Raw genomic sequence first — 19,345 nt, 5'->3', positions numbered from 1 at the left:
GTGTTCTAACTTGCTTCTTTTTCCTAATTTTGTATTTTTCTGAACCTGGAAATGGGGAGGCAGTCAGACAGAATCCTGCATGCGCCCGACCGGGATCCACCCGGCATGCCCACCAGGGGGCGATGCTCTGCCCATCTTGGGGCGTCACTCTACTGCAATCAGAGCCATTCTAGCACCTGAGGCAGAGGCCACAGAGCCATCCTCAGCGCCCGGGCAAACTTTGCTCCAGTGGAGCCTTGGTTGAGGGAGGGGAAGAGAGAGACAGAGAGGAAGGAGAGGGGGAGGGGTGGAGAAGCAGATGGGCACTTCTCCTGTGTGCCCTGGCCGGGAATTGAACCTGGGACTCCTGCACGCCAGGCTGATGCTCTACCACTGAGCCAACCAACCAGGGCCTTTTTCCTAATTTTGAATATAATAAAGTATAATCATATAAAAGACGCAAGTTAACCAGTCACTGATGAAGAGAAATTTTAATGGATCTACTTCTCAGTTTACAAAGTTTCAATTCTTAACAAGTTATCAAATGTAGCATTGGTAAAAATTTCCTGTAAATTTCTCTACTGGTTTTAGGGGTAAAAAGAATTACATATAGGAAGGAAGCTTCATTCTTGGCTCAAAGATGTAAAATTTCACTTTCCTGGGTGGGCTGCCCTAGAAGGCAGGCTCTTCATGGAGAAAAGGGAGATGGAGAACATAAGAGATAAAAAGGGTAGGTAGGTAGAAAAGAAGTAGAGGTTCAAATATTCTACATATAATGAATGCTTAACAAAGCAACTTTATAATTCCTTTTGAGAAAATTCTCAGTTGCTAACTAGTAGTTTCCAATCAAGAAACTACTTCAAGTAGTACCTACACTTCAATCAAATATTTATATATACTTCAATGTTTCTAAGACTTCAAATCTCAGAGGTTTAAGACTCAGTCCTAAATCTAAAACCACTGCCTCAAAGACACAAAGGCCACAAGCTTAATACTTACCCACACACATTTTGACATCATTCACAGTGAAGTCTGGATCTGGCATCCTACGAAACAAACACCTTAAATAAGCACAACTTAAATGGGAAGTACCCACTTCTCTAGTCAGTGTGAGTTTTTTCTTAAAGAACTAAAAAACTATATTCAATCATCAATGATCCATACTGCATTGTCTACAGCCCTAGGTGTAACATGGCCATTTTACAACTATATCCAGTCAGGCTGAGAATACTTACTTTATTCCAAGTCCATCAGAATTCTTGAAAATCAGAGGGTCTCTTAAGCCACCCCGCTGGATATATTCTACATTAAAATCTGTCACCATAGGAAAACAATTGTTAGAAAGGCAAGAGGTATAGCTGGAAAAAGATAACGGAGAAGCAGGACTCACGAATTTGCTAAGTCAATATTTCCACAGTATATTTGTAATTTAACCAACGGGGGTAGTACTATTAATGAGACATCTCATAAATCCTAGGTAGAAATTATCATCACCCTGTCTTTTTACAGCCAAAAAAATCTAATTCTGGGCCCTGGCCGGTTGGCTCAGTGGTAGAGCGTCAGCCTGGCATGCAGAGGTCCCGAGTTCGATTCCCGGCCAGGGCACACAGGGGAAGCGCCCATCTGCTTCTCCACTCCTCCCCCTCTCCTTCCTCTCTGTCTCTCTCTTCCCCTCCCGCAGCCGAGGCTCCATTGGAGCAAAGATGGCCCGGGCGCTGGGGATGGCTCCTTGGCCTCTGCCCCAGGTGCTAGAGTGGCTCTGGTCGCGACAGAGCAACGCCCCCTGGTGGGCAGAGTGTCGCCCCCTGGTGGGCGTGCCGGGTGGATCCCGGTTGGGCACATGCGGGAGTCTGTCTGACTGTCTCTCCCCGTTTCTAGCTTCAGAAAAATACAAAAAAAAAAAAAAAAAAAAAAAAATCTAATTCTGGCTACAATACATACCATGGACACTCCTGTCAGTGTGCCAAAAAGCAAAGCTGCATAGTACAGATGGAATCACATACCTCAGTTATGGTGGGTGGTTACACACATAAAAGGGGTTTTATTGTACTATTCCTAATTAAACCCAAACCAAGGGAAGGGAGAAAAAGTAAGAGGCCTATAGAAAAAAAATGCCAACAACATTCCTGCCCTAATAAATGCTTGCTTCTTCTAATATAGCAGAGAATGACTCATAGGGTGGGAGCATTTGGGGGTGGTGGTGAAAGGCACTGTGTAATAAGAGAAAATAAAGGTAAATAGAATCATAGTATCAACAGGCAATATTCTGATTATATAGATGCTGAGCCACAGCTCCCGGAGTCCAAACTTCCTAAATTACGGAACTGCAGGTCTAAACCAAAATAATACTGACCTTTTCCCTCCATAAAAGTAACAAAATTTGCATTATATTTGTTGGTGTGGAGTTTCTCTTCCAAGTCAAAAGTTCTTTTCCCTTCAATTTCATCATCTGAAATGCCATCATCTTCATAGCGTCGTCGCATGGTACCACGCTGGGGAGAGAGGAACATTAAGGATGAAAGCATGTACTTTCTCACACCTATCTAAAAGTGGTCAGTTTACCCTACATGTAAAAAGTGCTACTTTCACCTTCAGTTGCTATGTTAAGGATCAATATTCCTTGCCTTAAAGATCTTTCTCTTTATTAAATAGCAAGTTTACCAAAAAATGTATAGAATAAAACAAAATTTTAATGAGCCACTTGGCTTCTCTACTTGTGATTTGTTCCCTATGCTAACTCTTTTAGCCTAGAGATATAAAATCACAATAAAAATGGCTCTGGTTGCAACGGAGCATCGTTCCCAGATGGGCAGAGCATAGCCCCCTAATGGGCTTGTCTGGTGGATCCTGGTTGGGGCGCATGTGGGAGTCTGTCTCTGCCTCCCCTCCTCTAAATAAATAAATAAGTAAATGGGGCCTTATAAACATTTTATTTGTCTACGTCACTCATCAGAATGCAGACAAATTGTCTTTATATAGACGTTTCAGGTCAGGATATAAAACAATTTTTTTCATAGGGAAAAGCTTCCTAAAACAATCTTCAAAAATAGACTAAGCCCTGGCCGGTTGGCTCAGTGGTAGAGCGTCGGCCTGGCATGCATAAGTCCCGGGTTCGATTCCCGGCCAGGGCACACAGGAGAAGCACCCATTTGCTTCTCCACCCCTCCCCCTCTCCTTCCTCTCTGTCTCTCTCTTCCCCTCCCGCAACCAAGGCTCCATTGGAGCAAAGATGGCCCGGGCGCTGGGGATGGCTCCTTGGCCTCTGCCCCAGGCGCTAGAGTGGCTCTGGTCGTGACAAAGCGACGCCCCGGAGGGGCAGAGCATCGCCCCCTGGTGGGCAGAGAGTCGCCCCTGGTGGGTGTGCCGGGTGGATCCCGGTCGGGCGCATGTGGGAGTCTGTCTGTCTCTCCCCGTTTCCAGCTTCAGAAAAATACAAAAAAAAAAAAAAAAATAGACTACAACATTTGAATTAATGAAGCAAAAACTCTTTAACATCAGACAAAGGAAGAAAGTTAATCTGAACAATAGCACTCCAAACAATAACCACCAACATTTAGCTTTAAGGATAGTGTCTTCCCAAAGAAGTTATAAAAATGGCCAATGAACACATGAAAATGCTCAATATCATTAGTCATTAGGGGAAAGTGCAAATTAAAATCACAATAAGAGACCACTTCATATGCACTAGGATGGCTATTGTAAAATGGTGCAGGCACTTTCAAAAATAGTTTGGCAGTTCCAGCAATTCCGCTCTGAAATATATATCCAAAAAAATTAGAAATGCATGTCCTTACAAAAACTTACACACACCTGTGCATGGAAGCATTCATAATAGCCAAAAGGCAGAAACAAGCCAAATGTCAATCAATAATGAATAGACTAAAAAAATGTGGCATATTAATATTATATAAGGGAATATTATTCAGCCATGAAAAGAAATGAAGTATTGGTAAGTGCAACAACATAAAAAAATCTTAAAAACATTATACTAAGTGAAAGAAACCAAACACAAAGACCACATATTATAGCCTGAACAGGCAGTGGTGCAGTGGATAAGAGCGTGGCACTGGGACGCAGACGACCCAGGTTCGAAACACCAAGGTCGCCAGCTTGAGCGTGGGCTCATCTGGTTTGAGCAAGGGGTCACTCTGTCTGCTGTAGCCCCTGGGCCAAGGCACATATGAGAAAGCAATCACTGAACAACTAAGGTGCTGCAATGAAGAATTGATGCTTCTCATCTCTCTCCCTTCCTGTCTGTCTGTCCTTATCTGACCCATCCTCTGTCTGTCACACACACAAAAAAGACCACATATTATATAACTTTATTTACATGAAATGTCTAGAGTAGGTAAATCCATAGAGATAGAAAGTAGATTAGTGGTTGCCAGGCACTGAGGAGAAAAAGGAGGAATAAGAAGTGACCATTAAGATTGTCCTCTTGGCCCTGGCCAGTTGGCTCAGTGGTACAGCGTCGGCCTGGTGTGTGGAAGTCCCAGGTTCGATTCCTGGCCAGGGCACATAGGAGAGGCACCCATCTGCTCCTCCACCCCTCCCCCTCTCCTTCCTCTCTGTCTCTCTCTTCCCCTCCCACAGCCAAGGTTCCACTGGAGCAAAAGATGGCCCGGGCGCTGGGGATGGCTCCTTGGCCTCTGCCCCAGGCGCTAGAGTGGCTGTGGTCACAACAGAGTGACGCCCCGGATGGGCAGAGCATCGCCCCCTGGTGGGCGTGCCGGGTGGATCCCGGTCGGGCGCACGCGGTAGTCTGTCTGACTGCCTCCCCGTTTCCAGCTTCAGAAGAAAAAAAAAAGATTGTCCTCTTGACAGCTGATTTAAATCAGAGGGCTCTCTTGCAATGCTCTGCAATTTTAGTTTACATTTCTCTGCCACTTTGCCATCAAGAAAGGCATCTTCCTTTGGTATAGTACTCTATATAATTGTTGGTTACATGCCAATATTTAATATTGTATATGGTTTTCACAGATAAAACCAACCTGTAAGTATGTAATTCAGGACTGCTGAATTAGTTTAAGTGAACAATTTAAAAAATTTCCAAAAACCTTTTGCTTAACTTTCATTGTAAAAAATATTACCTAATTAGTCTTGCCTGACCAGGTGGTGGCGCAGTGGATAGAGCGTCAGACTGGGATGTGGAAGACCCAGGTTTGAGACCCCGAGGCCGCCAGCTTGAGCGCGGGCTCATCTGGTTTGAGCAAAGCTCACCAGCTTGGACCCAAGGTCATTGGCTTGAGCAAAGGGTTACTTGGTCTGCTGAAGGCCCACGGTCAAGGCACATATGAGAAAGCAATCAATAAACAACTAAGGTGTCACAACGAAAAACTGATGATTAATGCTTCTCATCTCTCTCCGTTCCTGTCTGTCCCTATCTATCCCTCTCTCTGACTCTCTGTCTCTGTAAAACAAAAATATTACCTAATTAGTCTTAAAAGACAATTATCTTCTTTATAACTATTTAACTGTCATATGCTAATCCACGTGGTTTCTACAATGGTCATTTAGCATTTATTAGAAAAATTACATTTCACTTGAAAGACAGCCAAGGGTTTTTTCCCCTTTCCCCCTACCTTAATGTAAACCAAATTTCTAGGTGTTTTAAAAGCATACTCAATCCTCACAATAACCTGGAAATCAGTAGGTAATAACACAATCTGCTCCAGGTGAAACCCTAAAGGTAGGAAAACACACTAAGGAAAACAACCACCAATCTCCTTCAGCCCCCCTTAATAATTCAGAATGGTTTACTAGCATGCTGTGCTTTTATTTTAGCGCTTGGCATACAGGTGACTTTAGGCAGCCTAAGAGATGCCTTGATCCTCCCACAGATGTCAGCCCTCACTGAACCAGGGCCACAATAAATAGCAGACACAAACTGAAAGCTATTCCAATTGTATTGACACTCAAAAGCAATTCTAATTTTTAATTCTATTTATTTATTTATTTTTTACGGAGACAGAGAGTGAGTCAGAGAGAGGGATAGACAGGGACAGACAGACAGGAATGGAGAGAGATGAGAAGCATCAATCATTAGTTTTTCATTGTAATTGCAACACCTTAGTTGTTCATTGATTGCTTTCTCACATGTGCCTTGACCGCAGGCCTTCAGCAGACCAAGTAACCCCTTGCTGGAGCCAGCGACCTTGGGTTCAAGCTGGTGGGCTTTTGCTCAAACCAGATGAGCCCGCACTCAAGCTGGCGACCTTGGGGTCTCGTACCTGGGTCTTCTGCATCCCAGTCCAACGCTCTATCCACTGCACCACCGCCTGGTCAGGCTCAAAAAAGCAATTTGAACTTTCCAGGGTTAATGACTTGTACCCTTCAATAAACAATCACTGTTTATTCTATTTAGATGACCAAACTATAAAGTATTACTTGAACACGTATTCATAAAATAGGGACATGGTGAATACGGAATAACAGCCAGATGCTCGGCACACCAAGATAAAAGGTCTTAGTTATAGCCCTGGGATATCTCTGGCCAGTAGGGGGAGACAGACATGTAAATAAATTATAGTAATATAATTCAACAGGACACGTATTAAGACAAGTAGATACAAAATTTCACAGAAGTCAAAGAGGAAGAACAACTAACACAGAGGATTTGGTGAAGGCTCCACAAAAGTGATGCAAGAGGAAATGTCTATTCATTCAGTATAACTTGAATGAACACCTGAGTTCCCCAAGGACTATGGATCAAGAATGCTGTTCCTCTACAGTAGCGGTTCTCAACCTGTGGGTCGCAACCCTGGCGGGGGTCCAACGACCAAAACACAGGGGTCGCCTAAAGCCATCAGAAAACACATATTTCCAATGGCTTTGGCTGCTGAGAAACCCCGCTAACCGACTGCAGCAGCGCTATTCAGCTTGAATGCACACCGTTATGGACGTGCGTTCCAAACTGAATGCCTGCGGTCATGTACAGACGTGATTGCATCATCCCTTCGGGGCCTAAGGGGCGGGGAAGCTGGGGGGGGTGTGTGCTTCACAGTCCATAGCAGCACGGCTGCTCGTCCATAGCAGCGCATTACGTATGTCCGGCGCTTGCTGACGCCATCAGTGGGTGGGTGCAGCAAGCGCTGGAGGACAGAAGCCTAGGAGGCGGAGAGGCAAGAGGTGGAGAGCCAAGAGAGCCTGCGAGATAGCCTGCTGGTGTAAAAAAGGTTAATAATGTAAAAACAGTCCACACACAATACTGTGTAAGTGTAAAGTGCTTTGTGTGTAGTCATTACACAGTACACAAAGCAGCTTACACTTACACAAAGCACCATACATTTACACCAGGGGTCCCCAAACTTTTTACACAGGGGGCCAGTTCACTGTCCCTCAGACCACTGGAGGGCCAGACTATAAAAAAACTATGAACGAATCCTTATGCACACTGCACATATCTTATTTTAAAGTAAGAAAACAAAATGGGAATAAATACAATATTTAAAATTAAGAACAAGTAAATTTAAATCAACAAGCTGACCAGTATTTCAATGGGAACTCTGCTCCTGTCACTGACCACCAATGAAAGAGGTGCCCCTTCCAGAAGTGCAGTGGAGCCGGATAAATGGCCTCAGGGGGCCGCATGTGGCCCGCGGGCCGTAGTTTGGGGACCCCTGATTTACACAGTGTGAACTACATCGGTCTTATACTATAAGAGACCACTATAAGATGTAGTTTACACTGTTCCCCAGTGTATAATTATCTCCCATATCTCCCACTATTTTCCCATATTCTGAATGAGGAAACTGCTGAAATCGGCGGTTTCCAGCATTGAATCCGTCTATTGATTTCATTGGGAGTGCAGCGGATTTTGTGGAAGAGAGCTCCCGAGAATCTCGGGTTACCACACAATCCACCGTAGCCTCCTTTTGATTTCAATAAGAGGCAGAGATATAACAGTTTCTGACACATTTCTTCCTCTCCTGTTCAAGTCAATGAGAGGCCGCAGCAGATTCTGCTCAAATATAGAGCATGTTGCTTAATTTTTTCCATGCTAAAACTTTTCCTAGAGCAGAAAAATTCCAAAGGTGGAATCCGCCACCCCAACAGACTGAAAGAGGCCTCACACTGAGGAATCTGCTGTGCGGATTCTGCAGTGTAAAAGATCTGCCTCCTATAGAAAAGTCTATTGGGGGTGGCGGATTCCACCTTTGGAATTTTTCTGCTCTAGGAAAAGTTCTAGTGTGGAAAAAATTAAGCAACATGCTCTATATTTGAGCAGAATCTGCTGCGGCCTCCCATTGACTTGAACAGGAGAGGAAGAAATGTGTCGGAACTGCATTTCTGCCGTACAGGGGATCTCTCTTCTGTGGAATCCACAGGTCTCCCATTGAAGTAAATGAGATGTGGATTCCACCGCAGAAACCGCTGCTTTATAGTGTGAAAGAGCCCTGAAAGATACCATGCTGTGCAGAAACTGCAGTGTATCCTATGACATAGTTCACACTGCTCTATATAGAAAACTTGCCACTAATCTGGAAAAAACCGATCCATTAGTTAGCAGCTATTTGGTAGCCCCAATACACTAGGCAAGGAGGTCCATTAGTAATAAATATTTCTCAATATATAATTAAATATTGTTTTTGTGATTAATCACTATGTTTAAATTATGTTTGATTTATAGCAATGAGAATACATAATGTATATCAGGTATTTACATTCCGAATCATAACTGTAGCAAAATTACAGTTATGAAGTAGCCACCAAAATTATTTTTTGGTTTGGGGTCACCACAACATGAGGAACTGTATTGCGGGGTCACGGCATTAGAAAGGTTGAGAACCACTGCTCTAGAGCAGTGATCTCCTTCAATCACTTCTGGGCATCCCCTTCACCTTGCTGGATTTCTCAGTATCTCAAAGTTTGCATTTCTTTAGCAGATCACAGTAATTCCAAGACGGAGTAACCCATAAAAGGAAGGCATTATCTATAGTATTTGGCAAAGTTATTCATACCTAAGTCTGTTCTGATTTTAAAAAGCTAAGAAGGCAGAAAGCTCAAAAGAGGTATACAACTCAAAGTAAACTTGCCACTAAAAGTTCTCTCAGAACTAGTGTAAAATACCTACTATATACAGAATGATCCTAAAATTTCTGGGTCTGGATACACATACCCTGACCACAAATATGCCCCCTATAAAACCACTCGCCTAAGAAATGAGTTCAAGCACTGGATGTGTTCCCCAGCATTGCCTGCTTTTCTATAAACTACTTGGTATATTAGCTATTCAGTGTGCTTACTGCACACTTAACTATGATATCACAATTCAGCAAAGGAAAAAATGTGGCTACAGTAGCAAAACTACTCCTTGAAATTCATGATGAAGATAGGTATCTCAACACCATCTTATATAGAAAAAAATCAAATGTTATACCAAAAGCACATTTTTGTTTCCTGAAAGGTTTTTACCAGAAATAAATACTCTTCTACTTAGATGCTGGCAAAAGCAGTAAACAGCAATATCACATTTCCTATCAACATGCAAACATTCAGTTGATCCTCCAAAAGCAGCCTAGTAGAACCATCAGAAAAAGAAGAAATAGGGAAGTAACAGCATTTGTCAATGTCCAAGTTTTATTGGGGTTGTACTTTTTTTTTTTTTTTTTTTAGGGACAGAGAGAGAGTCAGAGAGAGGGATAGATAGGGACCGACAGACAGGAACGGAGAGAGATGAGAAGCATCAATCATCAGTTTTTCATTGCGACATCTTAGTTGTTCATTGACTGCTTTCTCGTATGTGCCTTGACCGTGGGCCTTCAGCAGACCGAGTAACCTCATGCTCAAGCCAGCGACCTTAGGTCCAAGCTGGTGAGCCTTGATCAAACCAGATGAGCCCGCACTCAAGCTGGCGGCCTCGGGGTCTCGAACCTGGGTCCTCTGCATTCCAGTCTAACGCTCTATCCACTGCACCACCGCCTGGTCAGGCGGGGGTTGTACTTCTTGAATAACTGAAATAAAGATGTGCAATTTCTTTACCTTCTGTGCTGCTCTTTCAAATCTTTACTATCTTTTTGTAGCTCCAAGGACTTTTTTTTTGTATTTTTCTGAAGTGAGAAGGGGGGAAGCAGACAGACAGACTCCCGACTGGGATCCACCTGGCATGCCCACTAGGGTTGATGCTCTGCCCATCTGGGGCGTTGGTCAGATGCAACTGGAGCCATTCCAGCACCTGAGGTGGAGACCATAAAGCCATCCTCAGCGCCCAGGCCAACTTTGATCCAATGGAGCCTTGGCTTCGGGTGGGGAAGAGAGAGACAGAGAGAAGGGGGGGGGGGAAGGGTGGAGAAGCAGATGGGCGCTTCTCCTGTGTGTCCTGGCTGGGAATTGAACCTGGGACTTTCACACGCTAGGCCAACACTCTACTGCTGAGCCAATCGGCCAGGGCTCCCAGGGCAACTTTTAAACTTAGTGTTCTTCTGACATTAAAAAAAAAAAAAAATCAGTGAAATCATAATTCAAAAGGAATATAAAATGTTTGCCTTTTCTAATTACCACCTAAAGCAGAAAAGAAGGAAATTTTAGGTCTAATCACTAGGAAGTAATCTTTAAATTACCTGCATACAATAAAAAAATACCATCCACCAAAAATAAAAATAATGAACTCAGAAATACTCAGTTTTTCCCTCAATTCAACCAATTTCTCAACTTTATTTTCATTAGCCAATGAACATGTACTGATATTCAAATACTCCCTGAACATTTCTGTTTAAAGCCTGGTTTGTTTCCATAGCAACAGATACAAAGAACACAGAAGCAAACATAATGTCTAGTTTTTTCATCATCTTCTGTAACTGATGCAATGGTGCAAGCCATCCTATTTCAGTTCTTGGAAGGTAAAGATTAGTGTATTTGTTAGGCAAGAGCAATTTATAGAAAAAAAGAAAAGACAGAAGTTTATCTTAAATCTGAAGACAAAGAGTGACTTTTCTGCCAGTTAGTCACTAAGAAAGGTACTATGAACCTTACAGGATAGCCAGAGATAGTAAAAAAACACTAACTTTAGACATCTGCTCAGTAAATGACATAAATTATAAAATGTGTCGCATGTTGCTTCACCTAAGTCTTAGGTGAGAGTTTAGGCAGATAGCAAGCAGTCATTCGAAGCCAGAAGATTTTATGCAAAAGAATGAAACTCGACTACAGCCTGTCCCCGTGTACTAAAATTAATTCAAAATGGATCAAAGACCTAAATATAAGACCTGAAACAATAAAGTACATAGAAGAAGACATAGGTACTAAAATCATGGACCTGGGTTTTAAAGAACATTTTATGAACTTGACTCCAATGGCAAGAGAAGTGAAGGCAAAAATAAATGAATGGGACTACATCAGAATAAAAAGTTTTTGCTCAGCAAGAGAAACTGATATCAAAATAAACAGACAGCCAACTAAATGGGAAATGATATTTTCAAACAACAGCTCAGATAAGGGCCTAATATCCAAAATTTACAAAGAACTCATAAAACTCAACAACAAACAAACAATCCAATAAAAAAATGGGAAGAGGACATATGAACAGACACTTCTCCCAGGAAGAGATACAAATGGCCAACAGATATATGAAAAGATGCTCAGATTCATTAGTTATTAGAGAAATGCAAATCAAAACTACAATGAGATACCACCTCACCCCTGTTAGATTAGCTATTATCAACAAGACGGGTAATAGCAAATGTTGGAGAGGCTGTGGAGAAAAAGGAACCCTCATTCACTGTTGGTGGGACTGTAAAGTAGTACAACCATTATGGAGGAAAGTATGGTGGTTCCTCAAAAAACTGCAAATAGAACTACCTTATGACCCAGCAATCCCTCTACTGGGTATATACCCCAAAACCTCAGAAACATTGATACGTGAAGACACATGTAGCCCCATGTTCATTGCAGCACTGTTCACAGTGGCCAAGACATGGAAACAACCAAAAAGCCCTTCAATAGAAGACTGGATAAAGAAGATGTGGCACATATACACTATGGAATACTACTCAGCCATAAGAAATGATGACATCAGATCATTTACAGCAAAATGGTGGGAACTTGATAACATTATAAGGAGTGAAATAAGTAAATCAGAAAAAAACAAGAACTATATGATTCCATACATTGGTGGAACATAAAAACGAGACTAAGAGACATGGACAAGAGTGTGGTGGTTACCAGGGGTGGGGGGAGGGAGGACATGGGAGGGAGGGAGGACATGGGAGGGAGGGAGGGAGGGAGTTAGGGGGAGGGGGAGGGGCACAGAGAACTAGATAGAGGGTGGCGGAGGACAATCTGACTTTGGGTGAGGGGTATGCAACATAATTTAATGACAAAATAACCTAGACATGTTTTCTTTGAATATATGTACCCTGATTTATTAATGTCATCCCATTACCATTAATAAAAATTTATTTAAAAATAATAATAAATAAATAAATAAATAAATGTATCTAGGCCAGTGGTTCTCAAAGTTTTTGAAGTTGGGGCGCATTTAAAATCCTACAAATAATTGTAGGCGCACTATATACAAATTTCTGAGAAATATGTTATAATAATTAAGTCAAATATCAAAGAAAAAAATATAAAGTCCAAGCATGCTTTTTTGGTAAATGAAATAAGTACAACAAAATTAAATTTATTCTGACATTAAAAAACATTTTTGTTACATATTTTGAGTTATGCTTTTTAGAATTCGTAAAAAAGAGGGGTTAAAAAATACAAAAACAACAAAAAAGTTATCTTTTTATATACAGAGATATATTCTTAGTAAGATTTAGTAAATTCGGCAGGTCCCAGCACAAATGTGTTAAGTTTTTCATTCTTGTGTTTATGAGAAACATGAGCCTGATGTGTCCTAGCAATTTCTTCAATGTTTGGGCATATATCTGAAAGGCAAACTCTCATTTCCTCATCAATACATTGAAGAATTCCTCTCTTTTTACTCTTAATTGTGTTGAGTGCAGAAAACCGCCACCATACATATCATCTTAACTTTATACTAAACAAAGGATAGAAGAAACTTGCCTCCATTTTTTCCAGGGAACATGGGGGGTAGTGTAAACAATCCAGCACCACAGCTTAACAGCCTTTTGCAACCTAATCAGGCAAGTGAGGTGGGGGGTTGGGCAGACTGTCAGCTTACAGACAATGCCCCACCCCTCTCTCCCCCAAAAATCTAAACTCCAAAAACCCTGTTGGTTTTTTGGTCCCCAACAAGCACAAATTTCTCTGGAATACCATAGGGTACACCTGGAAATCTTCTAGGGTGCACCAGTGCACCCTGGTGCACACTTTGAGAACCACTGATCTAGGCCCTGGCTTGTTGGCTCAGTGGTAGAGCGTCGGCCTGGTGTGTGGATGTCCTAGGTTCGATTCCCAGTCAGGGCACACAGGAGAAGTGACCATCTGCTTCTCCACCCCTCTCCCTCACCCTTCTCTCTCTCTTTTCTCCTCCCACAGCCATGGTTCGGTTGGAGCAAGTTGGCCCTGAGCACTGAAGATGGCTCCATGGCCTTGCCTCAGGTGCTAAAATAGCTCAGTTGCCAAATAACAGAGCAACGGCCCCAGATGGGCAGAGCATCACCCAGTAGGGGGCTGGCTGGGTGGATCTTGGTCAGGGCGCATGACAGAGTCTGTCTCTCTGCCTCCCGCTTCTCACTTAAGAAAATAAACAGATAAAACAAATGCATGTATTTCCAGACTTGCTACATTCTTTCCTCCATGACCTCTGTGATTAATATATTGATTCATAGACAAAAGTCAATCTCCTTACCAACTATAACCTCTTTTTCAAATTTGAGATATAGAGGAGTCATGAAATTTCATGTCTAGAAATAAATGCTCTACAAGGAATTGGCAAAAGATCAAGAGCTAGTATTTTAAATTGTTTCCCACAAATACACTCCTCCCCTTTATACTACCATGACTATATTATAACCCTGGCAAGCTTTTTCTTCTAAGCTTTCAGTCACCCATTTGTGCCAAGTTAAAGCAGAAAAAACTATGTCTTCACTTCTGAATTTACTAGAAACATTAGTATAACAGTGGTAAACTGATCCACAGCATTAAAGAGTCCAATAGCAAAAGGAATACTTTAATAAAGCAGTTCTACTCAAGCTATCACAGAAACCAATGATGCAAATTAATGATCACATGTTTGTTAAATTTCTCCAGAATTAAGAATCACATCTAAACCATAACTTACCACCTTCAACCAAGTTAAAATTCTCAGAGACTAACCTTCAGGTACGGCCCTCAGTATTTATTATTTGCTATGTCAGCAAAACTACATAATGAGAACAAAGCAGATGGAGTTGGAAGTGGATGTGGGCCTAGGTCCAGGTACTGCCTTTGAGTTTTACATTCTTTAAGTTTCCATTTTCTAGTATGAAAATGTCAATTTCACTTAGCCTGACCAGGTGGTGGCACAGTGGATAGAGCATCAACCTGGGGCACAGAGGACCCAGGTTTGAAACCCCAAGGTTGCTGGTTTGAGTGTGGGCTCACCAGCTTGAGCGTGGGATCATCGACATGACCCCATTGTCATGGGCTTGAGCCCAAGGTCGCTGGCTTGAGCAAGGGGTCACTGGCTTGGCTGGAGCCCCCGGGTCAAGGCATGTATGAGAAGCAATCAATGAACAACTCAAGTGCTGCAACTACGAGTTGATGCTTCTCATCTTTCTCCCTTCCTGTCTCTCTTTCGCTCTTAAACAAACAAAAAAAAATCATCTAATGCAAAGGACTGTTATGATGTTTAAATAAGAACATTAAGTACAAGTACTCCTCAAACTGTGATGTAGCCTAAACATTAAAAGGGAGGCTGGGCCCTGGCCGGTTGGCTCAGTGGTAGAGCGTCGGCCTGGCGTGCAGGGGTCCCGGGTTCGATTCCCGGCCAGGGCCCATAGGAGAAGCACCCATCTACTTTTCCACCCCTCCCCCTCTCCTTCCTCTCTGTCTCTTTCTTCCCCTCCCGCAGCCGAGGCTCCATTGGAGCAAAGATGGCCCGGGTGCTGGGGATGGCTCCTTGGCCTCTGCCCCAGGCCCCGAAGGGGCAGAGCATCGCCCCCTGGTGGGCAGAGCATTGCCCCTGGTGGGCATGCCAGGTGGACCCTGGTCGGGCGCATGCAGGAGTCTGTCTGACTGTCTCTCCCTGTTTCCAGCTTCAGAAAAATACCAAAAAAAAAAAAGGGGGGGGGGGAGGCTGTGTACAGTAATGGCAGGATTGGGACCAGGCTTCCAGTGTTCAAATCCTGGTTCATCCTCTCACTATATGTGAGCTACTTAACAACTGACTACAACAGAAACCACTGCACGGGACTAGAGGAGGATTAAGTGAGATAAAAAACGTAAAGTAGCCAGCACATGCTCAAGACTGTTAGCAAGTATGGTTTTGAACACGAAGCAACATTGGACTGGGAAACCAACTATCTTTCCCCCTCAAAATGGTCTATATCAGTGGTCCCCAACCTTTTTTGGGCCACGGACTGATTTAATGTCAGAAAATATTTTCACGCACAGGCCTTTAGGGTGGGATGGATAAATGTATCACGTGACTGAGATAAGCGTAGAGAATGAGTCTTAAGACGGACGTAACAGAGGGAATCTGGTCATTTTTTTAAAATAAAACATCGTTCAGATTTAAATATAAATAAAACGGAAATAATGTAAGTTATTTATTCTTTCTCTGTGGATCAGTACCAAATGGCCCACGGACCGGTACCTGTCCGCGGCCCGGGGGTTGGGGACCATTGGTCTATAATATGGCCAGAGATAAGTCATACTTCACATGCCTCATCTCCTATAGCATTAAACATCAGGTAAGATTTTTCCTTTACTACCTCAAGTGGTAGGCTTCTAGTAATTTTTCCAAGTCCATCTCTTTCAGAATCTCTCTTATGAATCCACCATTTCTAAATCTCCTCAACAAATGTCTAATTCTAGGGATGAAATACAACAACCATATCTTTTCCCCTGTCACACTGACAGCAATTTAACATGAAATGACCATTTCTAGAAGGTGTTATTTGGGAAAAGCCTTTACTCTAAATGGTAGAATTGGTTCTATGATTGTTTATTTCTGGGTAGAGGGAACTTACATGGGAAATGTAGAGCCTAGAAAAGTAGCAATGTGTTTATGCAAAAACAAGTTTCCGGACATCAAGAGTAGAAGGTTGAAGACAGACCCAAAGAGAAAAGAATGACCAACAAAAGTAAAAGATTTAAAAATAGTTCAATCTTTAGAAAATATTCACACCTGCTTGCCTGTGTTGCTCTAAATCTCAGAAGGTACTATAGGAGAAATAATCATTATATATATTTACAAATAAGAATTAAAATGTCCTAATATGAATTATTTGGCATGTTGCTAGTATTCTCTTTTATTGTTAGGATGTAATGAGAGAAATCCTGGTAAACCAGTATGCCAATAATGTTATAATTTCATTCTGTAAAGAGAAACGGATTAACCAAAGAAATTGAAGTGAGGAGAGCAGAGAAAGGCCATGTGGAGGAGAGAGAGGCCACATGGAGTGTAAGGTCAGTGGACAATGAAGAAAGGTCACATGAGAACCAAACTCGGGAACTTGGCTAGAACTACCCACACTCATGAGCGCCAAAGGAAACTTCCCAGAAGCCCTTTGGAAAAGAGCGACCATCTGTCAGCCAGTGAAATTTCACCACGTCATATTAACTCGACCGACACCCTAGATGAGACCCTTTAAATATCCCCAAGCGGATCACCCCATGCAACTTCCCTGGCCTCTGTCCTCGGGACCAGGCAACATTGTCCAGGAAGCGCTGTACTAAATAAAGCTTTTGCTGTTCCACAAAAAAAAAAAAAAAAAAGAAATTGAAGCGATTTAATAAACTATAATTCATCTTCCACTACACCTCCTAGGAAGCCTATTCAGTATTGAAAAGAAAATTCCTAAGAGAGCCAGAGTAAAGAATCAGAACAGGGACCTAAATGCTCTTTTCCCACCATCATCCTCATGGGTATTACAAGTTTGTGTGACCATGCCTTTGTACTAGGATTTACATGTCTGGAATGCTTACTACAGGCTGAGTCCAAGACACAACAGAAAAAATAGAATCAAGCTGCTATTTTCAAGATCTTCACAATTTGTTTGGAAAATAAAACCAACTTGATTAAGAAAAGTCTAGAGCAGGGATAGTCAACCTTTTTATACCTACCACCCACTTTTGTATCTCTGTTAGTAGTAAAATTTCCTAACTGCACACCGATTCCACAGTAATGGTGATTTATAAAGTAGGGAAGTAACTTTATAAAATTGATAAAGCAGAGTTATAGCAAGTTAAAACATATAATAACAATTACTTACCAAGTACTTTATGTTAGATTTTCGCTAAGTTTGGCAGAATAAATCTTTATAAAACAACTTACTATAGTTAAATCTATCTTTTAATTTATACTTTGATTGCTCCGCTACCACCCACCATGAAAGCTGGAATGCCCACTAGTGGGTGGTAGGGACCAGGTTGACTACCACTGGTCTAGAGGCACCTACACGAGAAGAATGAGAACAAAAACTTAAGAGTAAGTTTAGACAATCCAATTTCACAAAGGTGGGTACTGCTAAGAAATGCTACAGCTAAATATCAATGTGATTAAATGCTTTTACATATTCTATTATAATAACAGCTAATATATCAATGCTTCCTATGTGTTAAGCATATTCAAGTATATTTTTCTAACTCATTTAATCCTCATACCACCCTATGAAGTAGGATAGTAAACATCAATTTTAGTTATAAAGAAAGGTAAGAATCGGCCTAGCGTGCAGAGGACCCGGGTTCGATTCCGGCCAGGGCACACAGGAGAAGCGCCCATTTGCTTCTCCACCCCTCCGCCGCGCTTTCCCTCTCTGTCTCTCTCTTCCCCTCCCGCAGCCGAGGCTCCATTGGAGCAAAGATGGCCCGGGCGCTGGGGATGGCTCTGTGGCCTCTGCCCCAGGCGCTAGAGTGGCTCTGGTCGCAACATGGCGACGCCCAGGATGGGCAGAGCGTCGCCCCCTGGTGGGCAGAGCGTCGCCCCTGGTGGGCGTGCCGGGTGGATCCCAGTCGGGCACATGCGGGAGTCTGTCTGGCTGTCTCTCCCTGTTTCCAGCTTCAGAAAAATGAAAAAAAAAAAAATAATAAATAAAATAAAATAAAAAAAAGAAAGGTAAGAATCAAAAAGGTTGGGTAACCTGAGCCAGGATGACTTCACAAGTGGCCAAACTGGGACTCAAAACCAGATCAAATAAATAAATAAATAAATAACCAGATCCAAGTGTTATAAAAAAGCCTCCATTCTAGTCAAACTCATAGAAGCAGAAAGGTGCTAAGGACTGAGGGGAGGGGGAAATGGGGAGCTGTTGTTCAATGTGGGAGAAGTTTGTTATACAAGATGAAAAAGTTCTAGAAATCTGCTGTAAACATGGTGCTTATAGTTAATAATACTGTACACTTAAAAATTTGTTATAGCGGAGGTCCCAGGTTCGATTCCCGGCCAGGGTACACAGGAGAAGCGCCCATTTGCTTCTCCACCCCTCCGCCGCGCCTTCCTCTCTGTCTCTCTCTTCCCCTCCCGCAGCCAAGGCTCCATTGGAGCAAAGATGGCCTGGGTGCTGGGGATGGCTCTGTGGCCTCTGCCTCAGGCGCTAGAGTGGCTCTGGTCGCAACATGGTGACGCCCAGGATGGGCAGAACATCGCCCCCTGGTGGGCAGAGCATCGCCCCTGGTGGGCGTGCCGGGTGGATCCCGGTCGGGCGCATGCGGGAGTCTGTCTGACTGTCTCTCCGTTTCCAGCTCCAGAAAAATGGAAAAAAAAAAAATTGTTATAGTTATAGATCTCGTGTATATGTGTGTGTGTGTATTTACCATAAAAAATGAGTGTGGCCCTGGCCGGTTGGCTCAGTGGTAGAGCGTCGGCCTGGCGTGCAGAAGTCCCGGGTTCGATTCCGGCCAGGGCACACAGGAGAAGCGCCCATCTGCTTCTCCACCCCTCCCCCTCTCCTTCCTCTCTGTCTCTCTCTTCCCCTCCCACAGCCGAGACTCCATTGGAGCAAAGATGGCCCGAGCGCTGGGGATGGCTCCTTGGCCTCTGCCCCAGGCTCTAGACTGGCTCTGGTCGCAACAGAGCGACGCCCTGGAGGGGCAGAGCGTCGCCCCCTGGTGGGCGTGCCGGGTGGATCCAGGTCGGGCACATGCGGGAGTCTGACTGTCTCTCCCCGTTTCTAGCTTCAGAAAAATAGAAAAAAAAAAAAAGTGTGTGATACCCTTTCTAAAAAACAAAACAAAAACAAACCTAGCCCTGGCCGGTTGGCTCAGCGGTAGAGCGTCGGCCTAGCGTGCGGAGGACCCGGGTTCGATTCCCAGCCAG

General features: G+C 43.1%; 1 protein-coding gene across 6 annotated transcripts in view; it reads right to left on the bottom strand.

The window, feature by feature from the left end:
* The window catches only part of KDM2A (lysine demethylase 2A), a 113,467-nt gene that overhangs the window by 48,045 nt on the left and 46,077 nt on the right, over nt 1-19,345 (bottom strand). For all 6 annotated transcript variants that reach the window (XM_066252175.1, XM_066252176.1, XM_066252174.1 and 3 more), the window contains 3 exons: nt 2,333-2,471; nt 1,215-1,293; nt 979-1,025 (listed from right to left, as the gene is read on the bottom strand). In XM_066252175.1, coding sequence (XP_066108272.1) covers nt 979-1,025; nt 1,215-1,293; nt 2,333-2,471 — 265 coding nt within the window. The remainder of the gene's footprint in view (nt 1-978; nt 1,026-1,214; nt 1,294-2,332; nt 2,472-19,345) is intronic.

This window comes from Saccopteryx bilineata, chromosome 1 (assembly GCF_036850765.1).
Source record: "Saccopteryx bilineata isolate mSacBil1 chromosome 1, mSacBil1_pri_phased_curated, whole genome shotgun sequence".
NCBI lineage: Eukaryota > Metazoa > Chordata > Mammalia > Chiroptera > Emballonuridae > Saccopteryx > Saccopteryx bilineata.
This window is presented reverse-complemented; position numbering and strand designations above follow the sequence as displayed.